Genomic DNA, 23393 nt, shown 5'->3' on the forward strand with positions numbered 1-23393 from the left:
TTATCGGTGGTGTTTGTTTGTCGGTTGAAATCCTCGCTGCAACTATTTGTGGACTCTAGTTGCAGGAAACCTAAGGTTGAACTTCATCAACGAGGCTGTATGAGCTAAGTACAAGTTTACAGTATTCGTTAAAATGGATATACCACATCAAAAATGTTAATCGCAGCAATATGTTCGCCAAAATGCAAATCTAGCGTCGAAATGGAACCCTTGATCGTCAACTGTGGTTGAAGGTCATTCGGAAAGTCAAATCTCGGATCATGATATGGTGAAAGAAGTGAATGCCAACCGCTGTACTGTGCAGCGAATCCGTCTCCGAGGAGGCTACAAGTGTCACCTAGTATGTAGATAACCCAACCGAAGCCTTAAGCAACAAACTGAACAGTGGACAAAATCCTTACGAGACCGGTATGATATGTATGTATGACCAGAGGGCTGATATCTACAAGGTTACTGCTCGCGACAAGGTTCCTGACAGATTCGAGTTTATTTTCTTAGATATGTTTGCGAAAAAAATCAAGATTTGGCAAGTGATCTGTCGCTGTGTCAAACAACACACTGCGTTTTTGTGACGGATAAGACCATGAATTCTGAAATCTAAAAACGATAGTGCATCAACAAAAAGATTGTACACATCATGAGCGTATCTGGAACAGATTTAGACCGTGCTACAATGGTACAATGACAACGGAGTCCAGCTCATCCCAAATAAGCTGAATCCACCAAATGGTCGCCAGTTCCGTCCAATCGAGAAGTATTGAATGGTAATAGAGCGGACGCTGAATATGAAGGGAGCAGTCACCAGCGACTGCTCCCTTCATATTCAGATGAAGAATTGGAGGGACCAGTTGGCGATTTAAGATGGTGTGCGCCGGCTGATGAGCGGAATCAACACTAAAGGGAGAGAATATCTTCTAAATAACGATGAATTTTTTTTCAGTTTTTCATGAAATAAAGGGTGTGTCACATCAAATTGCATCACGGAAAAAACGCTGTAGAAATTTAATTTTTAGGAATTATATCTTCAGCTTTCGCTTATAATCAGATAAGAGTGTATAGATCACGTTGGCCATGCTACACTGTCAATTTTTCGTAAATTTGGAAAAATGTCGTCGAACGAAAAAGAGCGTCGTGAATTAATCCTGTGCACTCATTTCGAGAATCCGGAGTTGTCACATCGGGACATCGGTAAGATGCTGGGAATCGTCCAATCCACGGTCAGCAGAGTACTAAAACGATACTTCGAGAACCTAACCATCGACCGGAAGGTGAAGAACGGCAAAAATGGATGCTCCGTCAGTGAAAAAGATCACAAGCGCGTAGTTAAGCAGTTTAGACGTGATCCGAGAAGTTCGGTCCGGGATGTCGCCAATAAGCTGAATTTGTTAAGTTCATTCGTCCAGCGGACCAAGCACCGGGAGGGCCTGCGTACATACAAGGTTCAGAAGGCACCTAACCGCGACGAAAGGCAAAACATGGTGGGGAAGACGCGAGCCCGGAAGCTGTACACCGAAATGATGACGAGGCCGCATTGCCTGGTAATGGACTACGAAACCTACGTCAAAGCGGACTTTCGTCAGCTGCCGGGCCTGTTGTTCTTCTCCGCAGAGGACAAATTCAGCGTTCCGGAGGAGATTCGCAAGCAGAAACTATCCAAGTTTGCCAAAAAGTACATGGTGTGGCAAGCGATCTGCTCTTGCGGAAAGCGGAGCGTCTCCCTTCGTGATGACCGGCACGGTAAACGGGCAGGTTTACCTTAAGGAGTGCCTACAGAAGCGCTTACTACCACTATTGAAGCAGCACGAGGGCCCGACCATCTTCTGGCCGGATCTCGCTTCGTGCCACTATTCAAAGGACGTGTTGGAGTGGTACGAAGCCAACGGGGTCACCTTCGTGCCAAAGGAAATGAACCCGCCCAACGCGCCGGAGCTTCGCTCAATAGAGAAATATTAGGCGATTATGAAGCAGGCCCTCCGGAAGAACCCAAAAGTTGTCAAATCGCAGGCGGACTTCAAGAGAAAATGGATTTCTGTTAAAAAAAAACTACAACCTGACGTTGTACAGAACCTTATGGACGGGGTAAAGAGGAAGGTGCGAGCATACGGGCTTGGGCTCGAAGTATGAATAAAAAGAAAATGCCAAAAGTTGTTTAATAGTTTTTATTTTACTGTCTAAAATTTTCAAAAGGATCGGTCTACTGGGCGAATTTCTACAGCGTTTTTTCCGTGATGCAATTTGATGTGACACACCCTTTTATAATGCTATTGTTTCATCTTTATAATGCGTTTCTATTCGTAGAATGATTCAAAAAATACATTTGCTTAATACAGTCGATAGTGTATATTCTAAATAATCTAATTTGTTATTAGCCTGTTTGTACTGTTTGGTGCTGTTTGTGGTCCGAAGGAATCATTGACCCGTTCTTCTTTGAGGATGAAAATTAGAACAACGTAAATGTAATTTGTGATACCTATCGCGCAATGATTTCCAACTTTTTACTACCCAAAATACACGAGCTAAACCTGATTGCCATGTGGTTTCAATAAGATGGCGCCGCATGCCACACAGCTCATGAAACACGAAACTATTGCGTAAAGAATTTAGTGAACAAATCATTTTTCGTTTTGGATCAGTGAATTGGCTACCTAGTTCGTGCGATTTGTCGTCATTGGATTTTTTTTTTTGTGGGGGTGTGTCAAATCTCTTGTTTATGTCGATAAACCAGCATCGATTTAAACACTACAAGACAACAACACGCGTGTGATCGGTGAGATACCAGCTGATAGCTTGGGAAGACTTCGTAGTTGCTCTCCGTGATTGAACTAGACTAGCATAATTGCACAAGGAACACACTGCACTTGGGAGTAGCAATCCTTTCTAAGTTGTACAAGTGATTCGAGCTTTAACTAGTCAATAACGACGTCAGCCACGTCCTTCCAATCACCAGGGGAAGGGAAGCAATGTTAGTATAATATTCGCGGCCAGATAGATCGCCTTTATAGCGTGATTCCACTGCGATTATCATAGGAGATACTAGTTAGTAGGGAGGGGAACGAATCAGGATTTACTGAGATAAGTGATGATGTCACTCGATTTGTCGGTTCGAGGAAAAACCGAAAAGCTTCCAAACGCAACCGAAAAATCAATGAAATCAATCGTACTCTGTATCGTCATATCCAGATGGTAATTGCGAAGGTTATGATTGGGCTGTCTGAGAAGGCAACTAAATGAAGTCCTCTGTGATTAGAACTGGCAATATTTCTATTGTTTGTTTTAATAGCTTTAAAATTGCTTTCAAAACACGCTATTGATATCACACGAATCTGTATATTAGGCTGTCAAAAAAGTCCTGCGGTATTTCCGCGAGGTGTCGTTGTAAACGCGTAGTTCTAGTTGTATTCATTGTATCGAGTCATACTATAGCTTGTTGGAAAGGTATTTTTGCTATAATATAGTCCTTGACAGTGTTTTATTTGGTTAAGTCGTTCGTGAGTTAGAGTGTCGTAAATATGGAGCAAAATAAAGAGAAAATCCGACATATTTTACAGTACTACTATGACAAAGGCAAAAATGCATCTCAAGCTGCCAATAAAATTTGTGCATTTTATGGACCCGATACAGTTTCCATTTCCACCGCACAACGATGGTTTCAACGTTTTCGTTCTGGTGTAGAGGTCGTCGAAGATGCGCCACGCTCCGGAAGGCCTGTCGTCGAAAATTGCGACAAAATCGCTGAATTAGCCGAGAAAGACCGGCATAGTAGCAGCCGTAGCATCGGCCAAGAGCTGGGGATAAGTCATCAAACCGTTATTAACCATTTGAAGAAGCTTGGATTCACAAAGAAGCTCAATGTATGGGTGCCACACACGTTGACGCAAAAAAACATCTTTGACCGTATCGACGCATGTGAATCGCTGCTGAATCGCAACAAAATCGACCCGTTTCTGAAGCGGATGGTGACTGGCGATGGAAAGTGGGTCACTTACGACAACGTGAAGCGCAAACGGTCGTGGTCGAAGCCCGCTGAAGCGGCTCAGACAGTGGCCAAGCCCTCATTAACGGCCAGGAAGGTTCTGCTGTGTGTTTGGTGGGATTGTCAAGGAATAATCTATTATGAGCTGCTTCCCTATGGCCAAACGCTCAATTCGGACCTGTACTGCCAACAACTGGACCGCTTGAAGGTAGCACTCATGAAGAAGAGGCCGCATTGTCTTCCATCAGGACAACGCCAGGCCACACACTTCTTTGGTGACGCGCCAGAAGCTCCGGGAGCTCGGATGGGAGGTTCTTTTGCATCCGCCGTATAGTCCGGACCTTGCACCAAGTGACTACCACCTGTTTTTGTCCATGGCGAACGAGCTAGGTAGTCAGAAGTTAGCCACAAAAGAGGCCTGTGAAAATTGGCTATCCTAGTTTTTTGCCAATAAGGAAGCGAGCTAAAGGGTGTGTCACATCAAATTGCATCACGGAAAAAACGCTGTAGAAATTCACCCAGCAGACCGATCCTTTTGAAAATTTTAGACAGTAAAATAAAAACTATTAAACAACTTTTGGCATTTTCTTTTTATTCATACTTCGAGCCCAAGCCCGTATGCTCGCACCTTCCTCTTTACCCCGTTCATAAGGTTCTGTACAACGTCAGGTTGTAGTTTTTATTGAACAGAAATCCATTTTCTCTTGAAGTCCGCCTCCGATTTGACAACTTTTGGGTTCTACCGGAGGGTCTGCTTCATAATCGCCCAATATTTCTCTATTGGGCCCGTTTACCGTGCCGGTCATCACGAAGGGGGCGCTCCGCTTTCCGCAAGAGCAGATCGCTTGCCACACCATGTACTTTTTGGCAAACTTGGATTGTTTCTGCTTGCAAATCTCCTCCGGAACGCTGAATTTGTCCTCTGCGGAGAAGAACAACAGGCCCGGCAGCTGACGAAAGTCCGCTTTGACGTAGGTTTCGTCGTCCATTACCAGGCAATGCGGCTTCGTCAGCATTTCGGTGTACAGCTTCCGGGCTCGCGTCTTCCCCACAATGTTTTGCCTTTCGTCGCGGTTAGGAGCCTTCTGAACCTTGTATGTACGCAGGCCCTCCCGCTGCTTGGTCCGCTGGACGGATGAACTTGACAAATTCAGCTTATTGGCGACATCCCGGACCGAACTTCTCGGATCACGTCTAAACTGCTTAATTACGCGCTTGTGATCTTTTTCACTGACGGAGCATCCATTTTTGCCGTTCTTCACCTTCCGGTCGATGGTTAGGTTCTCGAAGTATCGTTTTAGTACTCTGCTGACCGTGGATTGGACGATTCCCAGCATCTTACCGATGTCCCGATTTGACAACTCCGGATTCTCGAAATGAGTGCACAGGATTAATTCACGACGCTCTTTTTCGTTCGACATTTTTCCAAAATTACGAAAAATTGACAGTGAAGCATGGCCAACGTGATCTATACACTCTTATCTGATTATAAGCGAAAGCTGAAGATATAATTCCTAAAAATTAAATTTCTACAGCGTTTTTTCCGTGATGCAATTTGATGTGACACACCCTTTATAACAGGGGTATTATGAAGTTGGCATCTCGTTGGGAAGAAGTCATCGAACAAAACGGCGCATATTTGACTTAAAACAGATGATTGTAACTTATTTTATGAACAAATGAAAATTCAAAAAAAATACCGCAGGACTTTTTTGACAGCCTAATATAAACGGGTGTCCCCTCGGAAATTCACTAAGTTATGAATGCGCAACGGTTGATGTACGATCGATAGAATCTGAGTGTTTCCCTAACACAGACTTCAAAACCAATGAGCCTGAGGAAATCGGCATTGCAAAATAGATGCAAGGTGCTGGTACTTTTGTATTCGCATGCATTACTGCAGACCGGAATGAATTTACCTAACGTAGATTCCAAAACTAATGAGCCTGGAGAAATCGGCATTGCAAAAAGCTAACCGCATGCATTTTTGCAATCCGGAATGTGTGCGGACTTCAAAAGCGATATGAACACAACGATTTGGCTCGGTTATTCATTGGATCCTTCATGACATTACTTCAACTATTCTACCGTTCCGTTTTGCAACATGTTGATAACAATTTGCTGTGATAACGTCGGTTGAACATTTACATGATTTAAATGTCAAAATTAAAACTGAGTGCCGAAGTTCTTCAGAGAGAAAGGTAAAATACATTGATCGTTTAGCAATTCTTCCTTCCACATATTTTGGAAGTACACGATAAATGAATCATATGTCATACGTCAGACTCGCAACGAAGAACGTAATCTATACAATACATGAATTGTCCTAAATTGGGATTTGTTTGCAATTAAATACAGCAATTGTTTCACCTAATCACAGGTTTAATCGATGAATTAATCAATACACTCAAATACCAAACCAACGGTAGTCCTACGTCACCCTTACGGTTATATCTTAAGTATAACCCACCCCTAGTTTTTTTATCGAAGTGAAATGAACTTTTTTGGTATTTCCAACTTTTTAAAAGTTTCATCAAAACTTTACTGCTTGATGTGTGACTCATCGAAGCGTTCACATTTGCTCCGCTCTTTTGGAAATAAATCGTAGGGTAAGGTCTTACAACAACAGCCGTGTGATGAAGTTTTCTGATGAAAATCTGACTATCGCATTGATCGTATCTGATTAAGATACGACCGCGAAACTTGAAATAAGTCAACAAAATACAGTAACTCAGGCACCGATCAAACTTTTGGTTGAAAAATGTGAAATCTTCAATAAATTATAGAATAAAACAATAAATTATTAGAATAAAACAATGTTCCATTAATTTCCGAAGGGTATGTCTAATCTGCCTATTTTGTTTTGGATGTTACTCTAGGATGCCGGTAATTTATTTTGTTTTTCAATAATTACACGGATAAAATTAGCGAATAACTCGAAAAAATACGTAATCGGTCCAAAATTGACAGCGGTATGGTTATTTTGCTGGAACGGCATGACATCGAACTCCGATAATTCTTTATTTCGCACCTGATATGAAAAAATGCACTCCATTTCCATCGTTCACTTAACACGTTGCGCCCCTCGTCGGTCCCTAGGGACTGACGTTGAGCTTTTCGTTAGAAAAACATTAATTACTAGGACTGACATTTACAAAATAAGGAAATAAAAAAGAACATGGTTCGTTTTCGGATGTTTTGCGATATGCGTCTAATTTCTAGTCGAACTTCTGACTATTTTCTCGTTACACAAAAAATATCTTTGAGAGCGGATGCCGACACAGATATCGTACAAATGCTCTTGATGCGGACTGAATGGAAAGCACAACATTAAAATCTTTCAGTAATACTAGTTGGTTAACAAAAAATCAACAGTCAACAGCGTTACACAGTATAACTCAAGGTATGAGCCAGATCCACTTTCGTAGAAACTGGCAAAACTTATGTGTACTTTTAAAACGTGCTGCATTCCCATTAGACTTTACTTTAATTATCTTCAACTCTCATTGATTTACATAGAGAGAGTTTCTTGGAATATAGTTAAAAATAAACATGGCTTCGATAACCTTATCAATTAGTTTCATAGTTCATAGCATCATCCCGTTTAAAATATTTGCTTTTTGGAGGTTTGTCGACCGATTTCAACTAATGATTTTCGCTAGCGTTTTTCTTATCGATGTTTGTGCATTAAGATCACTTGTACATTTTCTCTTCACTTGTGTCGACTATTAGTTTGATTTACCATCTTATTATCATTGTGTACTCTGTTCCAAAGATTAGACGTCTTCTGATAACCATCTCGTTCCGAATGTTTGCTCTCACTGTACTTGTTTTGGTTATCGATATTTCGCACAAAATAATTTCACGGAAGTTTATCACAGTATAGATTCGGGACCTACAGAATACAATGCACAAAGCATTAACTATGTGAAAGTTTGGAATCATTTGAGATTTCAGAAGGCCGCATTTAGTTAGTCCGATATCAATTGAATAAAATAATGATAGAGAACCGATGAGACTAAAAAAGAGGAAAACGACGGCTCAAATTAATCAATCGAAGTACGGATTGTTTCCCTCAATCGTTTTTTTTTTTCATTTTCATCAAATTTAGCGAAAGTTTTCTAACCTTGAAATGTTTTTATATGAGATTTTAAAGGATAAATAAATTATGAGAAGGTAAAAATGTCATCAATAAGGAATTCTCTAATGCTCTAAATGCTCGAAAGATGTAAAATATAGGCAAAAAATGTTGAAGCCCTCCATCAAATGTGTTTCTTCTTTAGCAGACGACTTGTTGAAATGCGACAAAGTTTTTATCACAGCTGACAAGCTTACATTGGTTCCAAAATTTTAAAACTTTCAAAAATTTATTGTAAACATATAATGAAGATTATTTGGTAAACAACGTAATCAAACAGACGTTACAATTACAGTAATTTTCGACGTGTAAACATGAAAAGTAGATGGTGAATTAGTAGATGGATAGTTGAAAACAAGCAATCTTTACATGCTTTTAAAGTCTGCTACGCGATGATTCGCTAATATAACGATACTTGCTACGCTAGTAAACATAGGTGGTAAACTGATAAATTCATGTAGAAGCCGAACAGAATAAAAAAAATGACTAAACTGATGTAAATCTGGGGGTTGCGTTCAGTTACAGTACCTTATGTAGTTTATACGAATTTTGGCTAAACATAATCACTCTACAACTGAATGAGTGTTGAGATCAACAGCAATTGCTAGCTAGAGAAAGATGCAGCAGCAATCCCGAAAGATTCTTCAGCGTTTGCAGTTACAACAATAAAAAGGCAAATATTGAGCAACGGTATCAATTGAGCAATTTTTGTTCTTATTAATAAATGAGAGTTGATTATGGTGAAATTTCGATTACGGGATGAGAAAAGAAGATATGAAAAATGTAAACAAAACATGAAAGATTTCAGTAAAGAAACATTGCATGTTTTTTTTCTGGTCTTTATATTTTTGTTTGTTTGGGGCTCTACTCACTCCGCTCGGGGGCCTTTCCTGCGACGCCTTATAGATAATTTGCCCCCGGCACTCCTGCCCCCTGCGTTCGCTCCGGCTCCGTGTTCAGCCCTGTTCAATAGCAAACCCCAGAGTCAAATCAATTTGGTTGTGTTTAATATTTGATGCTTCGAATCGAATGACAACAGAGTAAGAAATGGAATGAAATCGAAATCAAAGAGTGTGTGAGAAACGGAGGATTGAAAGCGCGAAGCTTGAATGTGGGAAATGGTAGGAAAAAAAAATGCCAGAGACACTAACACACGTACCCGGATATTAACCAATTGGGGAATTGTAGGGATGAGCTTTTTCTTTTGATTGTGGTTAGCATGCAGTTATATAATACACGGAGGACTCGATTATATACAGTTTCGGATTTATTTTCACCGTATATAATCGAATCCTGTATATAATCGAGTCAAAACGATTTTTTTAATCGTTTTCTTTGCATATATTTTTCGTTTTTGAATATAAAAGAATAATTTAATTTCTGATTCATCCCCTTAAAGTCATAAAATACCTTTCTCATATAAAAAAAATCCGAGTTCATTCGGGAGGTGATAGAGGATCATATTTGATGAAAAAAATAACGCAGAGTTATACAACTTTTTGTGGATAAATAACATTTTCGAAGTGAAAAACTTCAAAGTAAGTAATTTTTCATTTGTTATTATTAATTTTATCCTGAAAACTAATATTGAACCTAATTGTTTCTATCAATTAGATTAAAGGTCTCTAATCGTTCTACAATTTGTTCTTTGACACCCAACTTCTATCTACCTTAATTTCGCTGAAATATCGATATAAACAATTCCTGGTGTAGGGGGTCTCCGTAGCCATATTGGTTGCACGTTCGCTTAGTAAGCGATCGATCGTGAGTTCAAAACTCAGGACCCTCATTGACCATCTTTGTGTTGTTATAGAATAGCTACGTCCACGCAACAATCATCAGCGATGAAGATCGATCCACGGTCGAAATAAGATCGATTCATCCATACAACTGCTCTGCTTTGCAAGACACATCGGGCTGCTGTTCTATAAATAACTCAACAATGATCATTCAACTGTTTGGCGTTTAGGCATTTAGGCGTAAGAATATTTTTTCTGTTCTTCTGTGTGAATGTACCATATGTAATAGTATAGAAGGAATACTGGCGAATGAAAACTGTGTAATGTGCTAATTATAGATAAATGATAACCATTGTGACATGTACACGATTAAAATTCGGCTCTGTTACAGCCAAAATGCTAATGAGCCTTAAATAAATAAATGGGATAAAAAAAAATCCTGGTGAGAATTCAAGCAAAATCTTCAAAATCATGATTTTGACCCCACTGTACATATAAAAGCCATTTAAATTTTACCTTAACATTAAAAGATAATATTTTTCGTGAAATAAGTCATATTTGAAATATGAAAAAAAAAATTCAAACTGTATATAATCGAGTCCGACCTGCATATGGATGACATTGCATATATATAACTGAAAGCCAAGCTTCGACGCCTTGGATTCAATGGTCCTTTCTTGGATTGGCTACATTCTTATCACACGGATCGCGTTATGTCAGTAAAAATCGGTGACACAATATCTGGTTCTTTCCGAGTTACATCTGGCGTCCCTCAAGGCAGTCATCTTGGTCCGTACATTTTCCTGCTATATCTCAACGATATAAACATTAGCTTAAGATGCCGCAAACTATCATATGCAGATGATTTTAAACTGTTCCACCCAGTGAACAGCATTGACGACGCTGAAAATTTACAACAACAATTGGACATTTTTGCCGAATGGTGCGTTACCAACAGAATGTGTTTGAATCCATCGAAATGTTCAGTATTATCATTTTCACGTAAACGATCGTTGGTAAATTACGAATATAGGCTGCATGGCCGAACATTGAACCGTGTCAAAATTATCAAAGATCTCGGGGTCATACTGGACTCTAAATTAACTTTTCGCGAGCACATATCTTTTATCACCTCTAAAGCATCTAAAACTCTTGGTTTCATTTTTCGTGTTACCAAGCATTTTAAAAATATACACTGCATCAAATCTCTCTATTGTGCGTTGGTTCGTTCAACTCTCGAATATGCTTGTGTAGTGTGGTCACCGTACTTCCAAAATAATATTCAACGAGTGGAGTTCAGCGAAAATTCATTCGTTTCGCTCTACGTAATTTTCCGTGGAATGATCCTTCGAATCTCCCCAGCTACGAGGATCGCTGCAAGCTGATTGGGCTAGACTTACTGGTCTCAATAAGGAATGTCGCAAAAGCGCTATTCATATCGGATTTAATTACATCCAATACTGATTGTCCTGAGCTCCTCCGGATGATTAATTTCAACATTAATCGCCGGAATTTGCGTACCCAAAACTTTTTGTATCTCCCCACAACACGAACAAATTATGCATATAACGAACCTCTACATAGTATGTGCCGTATGTTTAACCTTTGTAGCACTAATTTCGACTATCGTATTTCGTATTCATCCCTCAAAAAAATATAAACGAAATACTTGAGCCTTTCTTAGAGATATTCCGATTCTACAGCTCTTTATCAAATTGGATTCTAACGCCTTTTGTACATTGCATGTCACTAATCTTTGGGTTGGATAGAAAAGCAGCATTTCATCAAATTTCCGCTGCCATCCATTATATGTTAAGATATTACTCATACTCAATGTAGGGGAGGGGAGGATAAGAGGCCCATCTCAAGTAAAACAGGATGAAACATGTGCAGTGATTTGTAATCGTACTCCACCATGCAGATCTCTTTTCGCTTCTTTTGAAAGTCAAAAACAAGTTTCCGGAACATTCTATTTAGAAAAAGTCATAGTGTCATATGAGAGTTAAAAGGTTTGTTATCTGTTTTTTTCAAATTTCCGAGGCATTTTTGTTGTCGAACGCCGAAACGACGAAACATTTTGTATCCTATATTTTTGTTTACAAACGAAATAATATGTGCCACTGTTCACATATATATTGCTACGTGTCGTTGTTCGTAAGTGTGTTGCGATATTTTTGGCCTTTATGTTTATGAGTTTTTGTTCGGTTTGTATCATTCGTAATAATGGAAGGATTTTAGTAGTCAGAAACAGTGAAATAATTCAGTTCGTTCTGGTTTTTATTACATAAAACAAGAACAAATATGTGAAAATGATTTCATGCTTTTCAGAAACCATCGAAGTATAAAACAATTACAGTAAATATATGAGTGATTTGGTAACACTGACACTAACTCTTTTTTAATCTCCATACTGAAGCGATGTGTACCATTATGAGATGGATTAGAAAATTTGCATTTTAATATAAAAATTGAATTTTAAACATTTCTTTAGTCAAACTCAATCGAGAGCTCTGGTAACATCCGAGAGCGTATTGAAGTTTGCAAAATTTGAATTAGCTTTAAAATGCTTCAAAAGTCTTATGACAGAAGCAGCCAAAGTTTGATGAAATCATGTGTTTTTTTATATATTGGGTTGGGGAAAAAGAAATGTCGTATGTTATCAATATGTAGCAACACTTAAACATATCTTGTGTTGTACTTATCGCATCGAGTCATACTATACGGCTATTTAAAGACGACAATCTGTGCTACAAGTGTCGTTTTGACAGTGTTGTGATTGTCCTTTTCAGTCTCAAGTTATAGCGCGTCAAAAATGGAGTCCACCAAGCTAGAAATTCGCCATATTTTACGTTTTTACTACCTGCGAGGTAAAACAGCAACGAAGGCGGTCGAAAAAATTTGTGTAGTTTATGGACCCGATACTGTAACGATTCGCATAGCACAGCGTTGGTTTGATCGATTTTGTTCTGGTGTAGTGGCTGTCGAAGATACACTCCGTACTGGTAGGCCAATCGTCGTGGAAACCGATAAAATCGTTGATATCATCCAAGTAGACCGGCATGTGAGCACTCGCTCGATTGGCCAGGAACTGGGTATAGACCATAAAACGTTTGGAACCACTTGCAAAAAAATTGGATTCTAAAAAAGCTGGATGTATGGGTGCCACACGAGTTGACGCAAAAAAATCTTTTAGACCGAATCAAAGCCTGCGATGCACTGCTGAAACGGAACGAACTCGACCCATTTTTGAAGAAGATGGTGACTGGTGATGAAAAGTGCATCACGTACGACAACCTAAAGCGAAAAAAGTCGTGGTCGAAGCGCGGTGAGCCGGCCCAAACCATCGCAAAGCCCGGATTGACGGCCAGGAAGGTTTTGCTGTGTGTTTGGTGGGATTGGAAGGGAATCATCCACTATGAGCTGCTCAACTATGGCCAGACCCTCAACTCGGTTCTCTACTGTGAGCAGCTTGGCCGCTTGAAGCAGGCGATTGACCAGAAGCGGTCAGAAATGATCAATAGGAATGGTGTTATTTTCCACCTAGACAACGCTCGGCCTCACACATCTTTGATGACCCGCCAGAAGCTATGGGAGCTCGGATGGGATGTCGTATTGCACCCACCATATAGTCCGGACCTAGCTCCAAGTGATTATCATCTCTTCCGGTCCAAGCAAAACGCTCTTGGTGATACTTAGTTGGCCTCAAAAGAGGCTTGCGAAAACTGGTTGTCTGAGATTTTTTGCAAATAAGGAGGGGTGTTTTGTAAGGGGGGATAATGAAGTTGCTTTCTAAATGGCAAGAAGTTTGCGAACAAAACGGCGCATATTTGACTTAAATTGGATAATTTTAAGTATGTTAAATATAGCGTCAAATTTCAATCAGAAACATTTCTTTTTCTCCAACCCTATATTACTATTTTATGAAGCTAGAAGAGGTTTTCGGTGATAAACTACATATAATGAAAAAAGAATGTTATAAGCACAGAAAAATCCCGCCCTTTACTGCGTTTTCCATGATTTTTCATAGTGGTGCGTTTTACCGACACGGTGCGTTTTACCCTAAGTTCCCCTACCTAAGTTATGAATCCTTCGTTCAGAGAGTCGCGTAGGATTTTGTACTTCTGATACGATTGCGATTAAATAATCCTCTGATTTACTCCAAATTTGAAAAATCGGCTAGAAAAAACGGCTGAACGTATCAATATGAAACGTTCACGGATGTTTAGGGAATACACTAGGCTAAAAATTAGCCTGTAAACATTATAACTAACTGCGATATTTGCAGAACTACAGTGGATTTTGTAAAACACTACAAAAATCCTGTTTTTGGCACTTTTTGGAAATCGATGCAAAAAATTTAAATAATTTTTTTTTCGTCAAAGTAATTATATTGGAGTTTTCAAAACTGCCATTCGATTTGCGGTGCGATGGTTATTTATTGAATTATTCATCATCAAAGACGAAGGGTTAATTTTTCATTCAAACTGAAATATCTCTGTGTGGGAGGGTCCTACAGGAACGTTCTTGGAACCAAATAAAAGCTGATGGATAAGGTTAATTGGATTTACTGCTGAGTTGGTTGGCAAAACATTGGGTTAGTCCAGAATATTCTTGAAAAAAAAAAGAAAAAACGATTTTTCATTTCTTCCCGATATTGTTGCCCACTACCCCAACACACACCAAAATAAAAATATGTACGTAAAATATTATAATACCTGAAAGTTGTAGCTTCTAAATGGTGCGCACCCTATCGATATGCGTTAATTTTTCACGAAGATATAGCATGTCAAAAATCACTTGAAATTTCTAACTTCGCATTCTGTTCCTCTAATTTTTTTGTCGAGTGTATAAGTGCAAAACTGGCGCGAACTGTCTAATACACCAACAATTTAAGAGCCTTGTCAGTGAAATTTTAACACTTCAACTTTGCCAGAATGCTTTGCACTTTTAGCCGACATATATGAAAGCTTCATTAAAAAAAAATTAATGAGACAGACATATTTTTTTAATAGTTTAGAATGTGATTGTACAAGCACCATATTCTCCAGGTATGACCCTGTATGACTTTTTCATATCTCCAAAATTCAAATTACCGCTTTGTGGACCTGTTTTGACAGCATTGAAGACATAAAAACGAATTCGCTGCGTGAATTGAAGACAATTCCTGAATACAGCTATGAAGATTTCGAATAATCGTGCTGTCTTGAGATGATCTTCTCTAAAGCCTATTATATAGAATATAACAAGAATATAAAGTAGACGCTACAGAACTCTGTAATATCACTTAATCTATTTTACTAACAAGCAATGAAGAAATCAAATATGGTTAATAACGGATTTCGAAATGATAGGTTAAAGAGGGAAATGTAAATATTTACACAGTTCTGTACAAACATAACATCAATAGGCTAAACATTCCTTATCACTACGCATGTATCTATCTATAATGGTTAGTTTTATACGAAAATCAATCACAAGTACCCCTAAAAACATGCTCGCGGACGTGCTAGTTTATTAGTGTAATTTTCAAGCGGCCAAAAAATCCCTACGTGTTGAAGGAAATATGCAAAACAATGCACACAAGCCAGAAAAGGTAATTGGGAAGTTATTGGATAAGGTCACGCCATGATGAAGGAAATGTGGGCTATGAGAAGCATACGACCCATAGGTGGAATAATTTTCACATGGGTTTTATGGTTGCAACAAATGATATAAATCGATTGCACCGAATAAGGCGCGGAAATTTAAAGTTTTTTCTCTATATGCAATGTGATGCACTTATTTGTGAAATAGTACAGCAAGTCTTGTGAGGTTTCTATTTTACAAGATCGTGATGCGAAAATCCTAGACGATCGTCACAAATCAAGCTCTCTTGCCATGTCATGGTAATTTATACATGATATTAAATCATAGTTATGGATGGCCTAGTACTGGAATACTATGACTAGAAATGTCTTGAAGAGAATGTGCATACTTCATATTAATCTGGTCATTCATGACTATGGTTGTTTGAAATTTATCATTCGATATATCAATATAAGTTAGAAAATTACTTCAGTTCATTGAACGCAAATGTTAACATCATTGTACGGAGAATAAAGTTCAATTTTGTCTAACAATTTTCAAACTATTGATCATGTGATGATCATGTCATCACAATGGTTAGTTGTGATGAAATGATCATCTACCAGAAACCTGTTTTTGTGCGGTTTTTTTTTGTGAGTTTTTTTTGCATTAAAAATCTCATATTTTTTACGCGGTATTTAAAAAAAATGGAAGTTATCGGTCATTTTTTTCTATCTTTGATATGTATTTCATCGTTTTACATAGGGACTGTGTCAGCTAATTCTCATTCTCATGTTTTGTTTTGTTTGTTTTAAGGTGTCAGTAGGTGCTTATTGAAAGGAGCAAAGAGTTGATTTTATGATCTGCGCAAGTGAGTAGGCCGCTTATTAAAGTGAAAAAAGGATTTGGATTATTTTCTTAAGGAAATCACCGCTTTTTTTTCAAATTGTGTAGCGAACACTATTTTTTGAAGCTACTGGTGAAGTTTAGTACGATTTTTTATGCGGTCCCTATCCCCCGTACAAAAACAGGTTTGCCTATACGTTGTATGTTGGATGCATAAGACCCCTCCCAAACAAGCTTCACGCTTTAGGCGCTTTGGTACGATTCTATCGATGGGTAACCTGGGTAACAATTCTTCATCTATTGACCAAAATTGACAGCATTTGGACGATTCCAAAACTTTCCTTTGCAAAATTGGCCAGAATAGTGGTGCTAGAATCCGGAATCACTGTTCATTTTATAGCAGGGGTCGTAATAGGCGTATCTGGAATCTTTTGACAGCGAATTGTTTGGAATGCCTATATCTTTGGACGATGAAAATTTCACTTTGATCCATTCTGTTTTGAAAAAGTTGTGCATGATGAAAGCAGAGAGAAGAAATTTGATTTCAATTTGATCAGATACTAAAATCGAGAAATCGCTGAAAGTGTATGATGTGTTGAAACGTAATCGGATCAGATCAGAGAACGCGCCGTAGTTTGCCTGCTCTCAGCCATCACAGCAACGAAGTATACTAAAATTATAATTTTACAACAATGTATCAGTTCACACTTTTTCTAAACAAATCTCCCGTAACTTTTGAAAAGGTCCAATGTAACATTTTCGCCAACTCGAGAAAAACGAAGTTGAAGACCCGAACATTATTTCGCGAATTGTCTTAAAAGCTATCAATCTTTATCACTGTTTTCACCACTAGCTGTCAAGAATAACTTCGTAAAACCAATCGTAACTATTGTTCCGTGATTTGAGATTAAGGTTGAAGCCTCGGAGCGAAAAATGTTACATTGGACGTTTTGACTGCCCGCGTTTGCACATTAGACATATTACGTTGCACTATAAAAAAATTAACTAATAAACAACAATCCAAATATCAGCATTTCGTTCTAAAGACTGATTATTATTGTTATCACTCGTTGAATTGCACTGAAATCGATAACAACACCTGTAAGAAATAAATTCCAAAACGACCGAAGTACGACTGCGAGTTGTTTTGAATGCTTTGTTACTTCGGACGTTTCGGCCGTCGGAGGAAAGTGGCGTCCGAAGTAACAGCCGGGTGCTTAAAATTCGAATCTGTACATTGGAAATTTTTTGTATCGGCGACAAAAAGATGAAGAAGATAGATACGTGAACGATTGTTTTTGTAATACATTCAATGATTGAAAACTAATAGCGTGCATCCATTAACTCGATTTGTTTACATTTGTTACATAGGACCTTTTCAAAAGTTACGCGAGAAATGTTAATGCCTTGTGAACTTATTTACGAACCAAAACGGTGCTATGAATAATAGATAACGGTACTTAGTATAAAACAAAGTTGTCATCCATGTTTGACGGAAGGATTAATGGAAAACTCCATGTAATGCGGCACTGTGTAGATGTAGAGAGCATTGTTCTGTATGTTCGAACAGAAAGATAAAAGACTAAAGACGCCAATCTAATTATTTAATTATTTTTGTTATACATGCGAAAGATATTACACGAAGAAGAATTATAGCAAAGATTTTTTTGTAAATACTTATCAGAGGTTTACAAAACATAAAGGAATCTTGTGCACTACTTTTTCAAGTAAAAATAATTGTGACCAGTACGACGCACATGTCAAAATTTAAAACGGCCGCAAAGGGTAAAATTTATAAGTTCAATTTAAAAGCATAATCGTATCTTTAGTATCATTGATTGGCATAGTTATTATGAATATGACGATGTTGATGGTAGCCACGTAAAAATTCACATTCACTTTGCTTTAGTAGGTAAAAGATAAACAGTGTCATTTCTTTATTGTAAAGCTAGCCGATAACCAGACTTTTTCATCTTTTCGCGATAGATCCATTACGCCATAACTAATATTGTATCTTGTTTTTGAAAAATCTGTAAATCTGTATGAAAACCAAAAAAAAAAACTGTAATCTGTATCTACAGATTCTTGGTTCCAAAAAGTCTGAAAAATCTGTATAAATACAGATTATTCTGTAGATATGGTAACCCTTCTTACGATCGGAAGTTGAGGTTAAAGGTAAAGAGAACAATCGAAGCAAATCCGGGACTTTCAGACTATGACAAAATACAACTATAACCAAAGTACTCTCCGAAGAATCCGTATACAAGAAGTTTATCGTATTTTCCGTACATGTAAGCAACCAGACAGAACGCTGAAGCCAAAAGACGCGCTCGAAAGTTGTACAACAAGGTTCAGACGAAGTACGAAGAATACATGCTGATGGATGACGAAACATACGTGAAGATGGATTTTGAACAGCTACCAGGCCTGAAATTCTGTAAGGCAACTGCCAGAGGAGATGTCCCTAGCAAATTTAGGTTCGTTTTGTTGATAAATTTGCCAGGAACTTCTTGGTTGGCAAGGGATTTGCAGCTGTGGACAGAAAACCAAAATATCTCGCCACAAACAAGATTTTTTTTTTATCTTCGCTTATTTTTCGTCGGCCTATTTCCGCCACTTTAGTGCCAATCACCGACATCAGGGAGGCGACTCCACCTGTTCCTACCTATCAGACTCAACAACTCATGAGCCGGGCCAACTTCTTTTGCTTCCCTTCCGAAGGAAGACGTAACCAGAGATTTTTCGCCTCAGAAAATCCCAACGACGCCAGCTGGGATTGAACCCAGGCCGATCGGATTGTGAGGCTGTTACGCTAACCACACAACCACTGGCGCCGTCCACAAACAAGATGATGAACTCGAAAATGTATAGAGAAGAGTGTCTACAGAAACGTCTCCTTCCATTTATTAAGGCTCACAAAGGTCCGGTGTAGTTTTGGCCAGATTTGGCAAGCTAACACTACAGTCGAGAGGTGCTTCAATGGTACCGTATCAATGGGGTCAAAAAACCAGGGCTATGTATCGGAGTTGGAAGAAATTTCATCGTATTAGGAGTCATTAAACAAAATTAAACAAATGCTCAAAAGGAGCATTGTAGATATGGTCGCTAATGTTTTGTCACAATCAGCTTTCAGGGCTTCAAACGGGGAAATGGCAAGAAAACATGGAATTTATTTTCAAAGCCAAAACATCAGTTGCATGGTGATTGAAGAAGCAAATACAAAAAAGTGGACTTACGCAATTCCGTTAAGAACCAAGTTTAATTCGTTGAAATTAATTCGATGCCGTAGTAGATGAAGTTGCCGATATGTTCAAGATCTTCGATGTGCGTTGCGCCTTTCATACACTCCGGTTAACGATTTGTGAGGGACTAAATGATCGTTCTGATACTACCTAGAACCCCGAAAACGGATACAATTCTTAAAAGAAGAGCAGGGAAAGATGCAATTCCAGATCAGGCCACTCGCTAAAGGAGAAAATATCTCACGATTCAGCGACTGATTGAACTAAGAAATCAATGATCTGGATAATAGAATATTTCCCTAACCATGAATCAGTGGACAAAGCGATCGATCTGGAAAAGCTCAACTCAAGAAAGTTCAACCTAACCAAAACACTTCAACTTGAAGAACTGACACCTGGAAAGTTTATGTTGGAATGAAGAAGTCTGATTTTCCACCTTAGTAAGATAGAATGACCAATTGTAGATGGAGCTGAACGGTCCACGGAGAGAGAGGAAAGTACACTTCTGGCTAACGCTATATTTTTAGCAGCAATTCACATCGATCCAAAGAGCAGAATTTTACTTAACGAGAGTTTTGTTGTTGACGAAGGAGGATAATGAACCTCTCAGCGAATCTTGCAGCGATAATCCTGTGTCTTCATCTTCATCAGAGAGCACAGATTTCGTTGCTTACCTAAATAACGAAAAAGCATCGATGTCACCTCGGAAAAGCGAATAAGAAGAAAGACCTGCTACTGAACATCTTTTGAAGTGAAATCCTAGCTTGTTTGCCAGAGATCGAGACTGATCGTGGAAGATGACAGTACAAGTAATTCCAGTGTTTCCTGAGCTCATCATGGATGTTGCACGCATGATTACTGCCATTCCACCAACTCAAGTTAGCGTAGAAAGGCTGTTCTTTGCTTTGAAAATTGTGAAGCCAGATCTTCAAGCCTCAATGAAGGAAGATTTAGCTGAAGCAATTCTGTTTTCACGAGCATAATAAATTTTATTTAAATCCGTTTATTTTGTGAGGGCTCAGTCACATACGTTTAGAGGAGCCAAACTCTTAACTATATTGTTACTAGTACATATCAACCTATTTCCTTAACTCCGAGGTTAAGGTAGGAAACCGATTACTCGCAGTCTAATCGAGTTAAGAAGGGTGGGATAATTTCTTCAGGAGAAGGAATCCTAAATTTTAATGTTTTTTTTTCGGTACTTTCGTATTAGCGTCACCGGAGCCGAAATACAATAGATAGCATTTTTATTTTTATTCACACTAGCATTCAAATATTATTTGTATTGTTGCCTTGTTGTATGCAGTGTTTTGTCATTTTTAGTGCTACGAAAATGCGTATTTGGGATTTGGGGTATTTAAGTATAAACACCACCGTAGCGCAATTTTCATTATGAATTGATTTGTCCTTATTAAATTTATTCTGAGGTCAACGAGTCCCCATCAATCGGGGATAGGGAACAGAGGCATCATTTATATTTCAGTGCAAAAATTAACCACCGCTTTTAATATGAATGCATGTGTTTACGACCACAACAGCCAATTGAAACACGTTTATTTAGAATGAATTGCTTATACTAGGGTGGTGCTTGTAGTCTCAAATCTCACTCACTCTCACTCCTGATGTGCATCCCGGTTTCGGATCTTTCAATACGAGACTATCAAGCATTTGGATAAATGATTTACAAAACTATTTTGTCTAATTCAGCTGTGAATCGGTTTATCTGATATATGTACAACCAAATGGGTGACCGGAATAAATCGCCACAGTAAACAACTGCAACAGAAACAACCGCTTAGAAAAAGTGTAGTAGGCTAGAAATATTTGGCGCGGGAAAAACATCATGTGCCTCACATTTCTATTATAAATTTATTCTCTTGTTCTCGTTTTTCGAAATTTATTCTGAGGACAATGTAATGGGGACGAAGTCCCCATTTGGCGAGGATAAGGAATCGAGGCGGCCCATGCCGCCAAGATGACGCAATCCGAGTCCACCGCCGACCCGCCGTCGGAAGCGGCGGTGTCTCGCACGCAAACCTGGGATCCACTGATTGCCCGGTTAGTTTGAAACATAGGATACGATCCTTTAGCAATGTCCGACCGAGCTCTAGCGAGCGTCGGACGGTATACGTCTGCCCGGGGCGTTACGTTTGCCTGGGGCGATACGTTTGCCCGGTTAATTCTTGTTTTGAAATACAATACCGCGCCACAATATTTATAGCCTACTACACATTTTATAAGCGGTGGTTTCTGTTGCAGTCGTTTTCTGTGGCGATTTATTCCGGGAACCAACCAAATGGTGTGTTGAGGAATCAAAACATTCGCAATAGACACTCATAAAAATCATTAACTTCCTTCCCACCTATTTAGCAGATATAGTGCGAACAAAGTTCAACCCTTATCTTGATTAGGCTGGACTATATGAAATTTAAGCCTGTCAATATTCGCTGGAGAAGAAAACGGATTGCACGATAGTGAAGCTATGTAGATAAGCCAAAATAATAAGGCATTATCTCTTCTATGAAAACAAAATTAACAGTCCAATATTTCTCACGGAAGAGTATTCGGTTCTCTACAGATATATCATACCGCAAAGGCTAGTATAGAAAAGTGGAATAAAACCAGACTATTTGGCGATAGCATTGAAACGCAAACACTTGCATGTCGCAGAAGCCTTCAGCTCGCTCCGCGGCATTGAAAACATGGCAAACTTGTGGATAACAATCATTTACTCCTAATGAACGTCTGTTATGAATTTGCATATCCATCTGGAAGGAGCCAAACAACAAATTCAATTCTGCGCTCCAAATTATCTTTGGATTGATGATTGTAACAAATTAAATGTCCTTTAAAAACAAAATTGCGATCGTCCCAACTGGTAATTCTTAGAAGCGAGTGTTCGTGTGTGCTGGCGTATTGATCTGAGACTCGAGTATAAAAACTATGTTCAGTATGTTGTCAGGTGATACAAGATGGGAAAAGACCATAAAAATGTGGACGAAGAATATCAATGTTATCAATTTAGCGATTGCGATAGGATTATGAAAAATGTATAAATGAATGGATAGGGGGTAACGAAAACAACTTTCGATTTCGTGTATGCTATACACCTAGTGGCTCACCTGTAATACGATAGTACTCCTTTGGACAGGACAAACCAGCGCTTTTGGTATCCTTTGAGATAGTTTGTCCATTTGTACAGCCAGCCTTTCATATCGGGGTCTGCCTGCACTGTCTGGGCACTTCCAGTTGTTGGAAGCAACCCTCCTTTACCAACAGGTGCAGATTCCGACATTTTCACTGCCGAATTCCTATCCTCGAGGATTGAGATTTTCCGAATTTCACTGTAGAAAACTTGTTTTTGTAAACCTATCTTGAAATGCACTTAAGTCGAAGAAAATACAACATCTGCATCCACCATCCACTGTACAATACTAGGGTTATTCATCCAACCAAACGAATAATCAGATCACAGCTATGTTGGGTTCGAAATTCTTCACACAAAATTAACAGTCCCGCAAATCATTAGCCACGTCCACCATTTTTTCGCAATGAAAAGTGAACAAGATGTGAAAAGTGCTTTGACAGTTTTCCTCCACTACAATCTGAGACTGTGGTGACTGTGCCAGTGATGATTGCTCCATCACTTCTTTCACTTCCTAATCACTCCGTTGTATGACAGAACAGTCGAACAAAAAGGAAAACAAAAAACAATAATATCGAAAACATCGAACGTCGCGTTTAAGAATCAAGTGTTCAACATTCAGAGGTAGAATAAAATACCAAAAAGACAAATGGTGTAAGCGGTGTAAGGGTGTTCATACACTGTTTGACCGAAGCCAAATATTTGACTCTTTTTGACAGCTAAAATTTTATCGACGTGTACTGAT

The 23393-nt window shown here is 38.8% G+C and overlaps 1 protein-coding gene across 3 annotated transcripts in view; it reads right to left on the minus strand.

The window, feature by feature from the left end:
* Positions 1–23145, minus strand: part of LOC129767271 (oxysterol-binding protein 1) — a 75509-nt gene extending 52364 nt beyond the window's left edge. For 2 of the 3 annotated variants that reach the window (XM_055767976.1, XM_055767975.1), the window contains exons 1-2: positions 22626–23145; positions 8984–9073 (exon numbers count right to left, since the gene is read on the minus strand). In XM_055767976.1, the coding sequence (XP_055623951.1) occupies positions 8984–9073; positions 22626–22798 (263 nt within the window). In that variant the 5' untranslated portion in view covers positions 22799–23145. The remainder of the gene's footprint in view (positions 1–8983; positions 9074–22625) is intronic. The other variant, XM_055767977.1, reaches the window with a different exon arrangement.
* Between the last annotated feature and the right edge of the window lie 248 nt (positions 23146–23393).

Source organism: Toxorhynchites rutilus, chromosome 2 (assembly GCF_029784135.1).
Source record: "Toxorhynchites rutilus septentrionalis strain SRP chromosome 2, ASM2978413v1, whole genome shotgun sequence".
In the NCBI taxonomy this organism is placed as follows: Eukaryota; Metazoa; Arthropoda; class Insecta; order Diptera; family Culicidae; genus Toxorhynchites; species Toxorhynchites rutilus.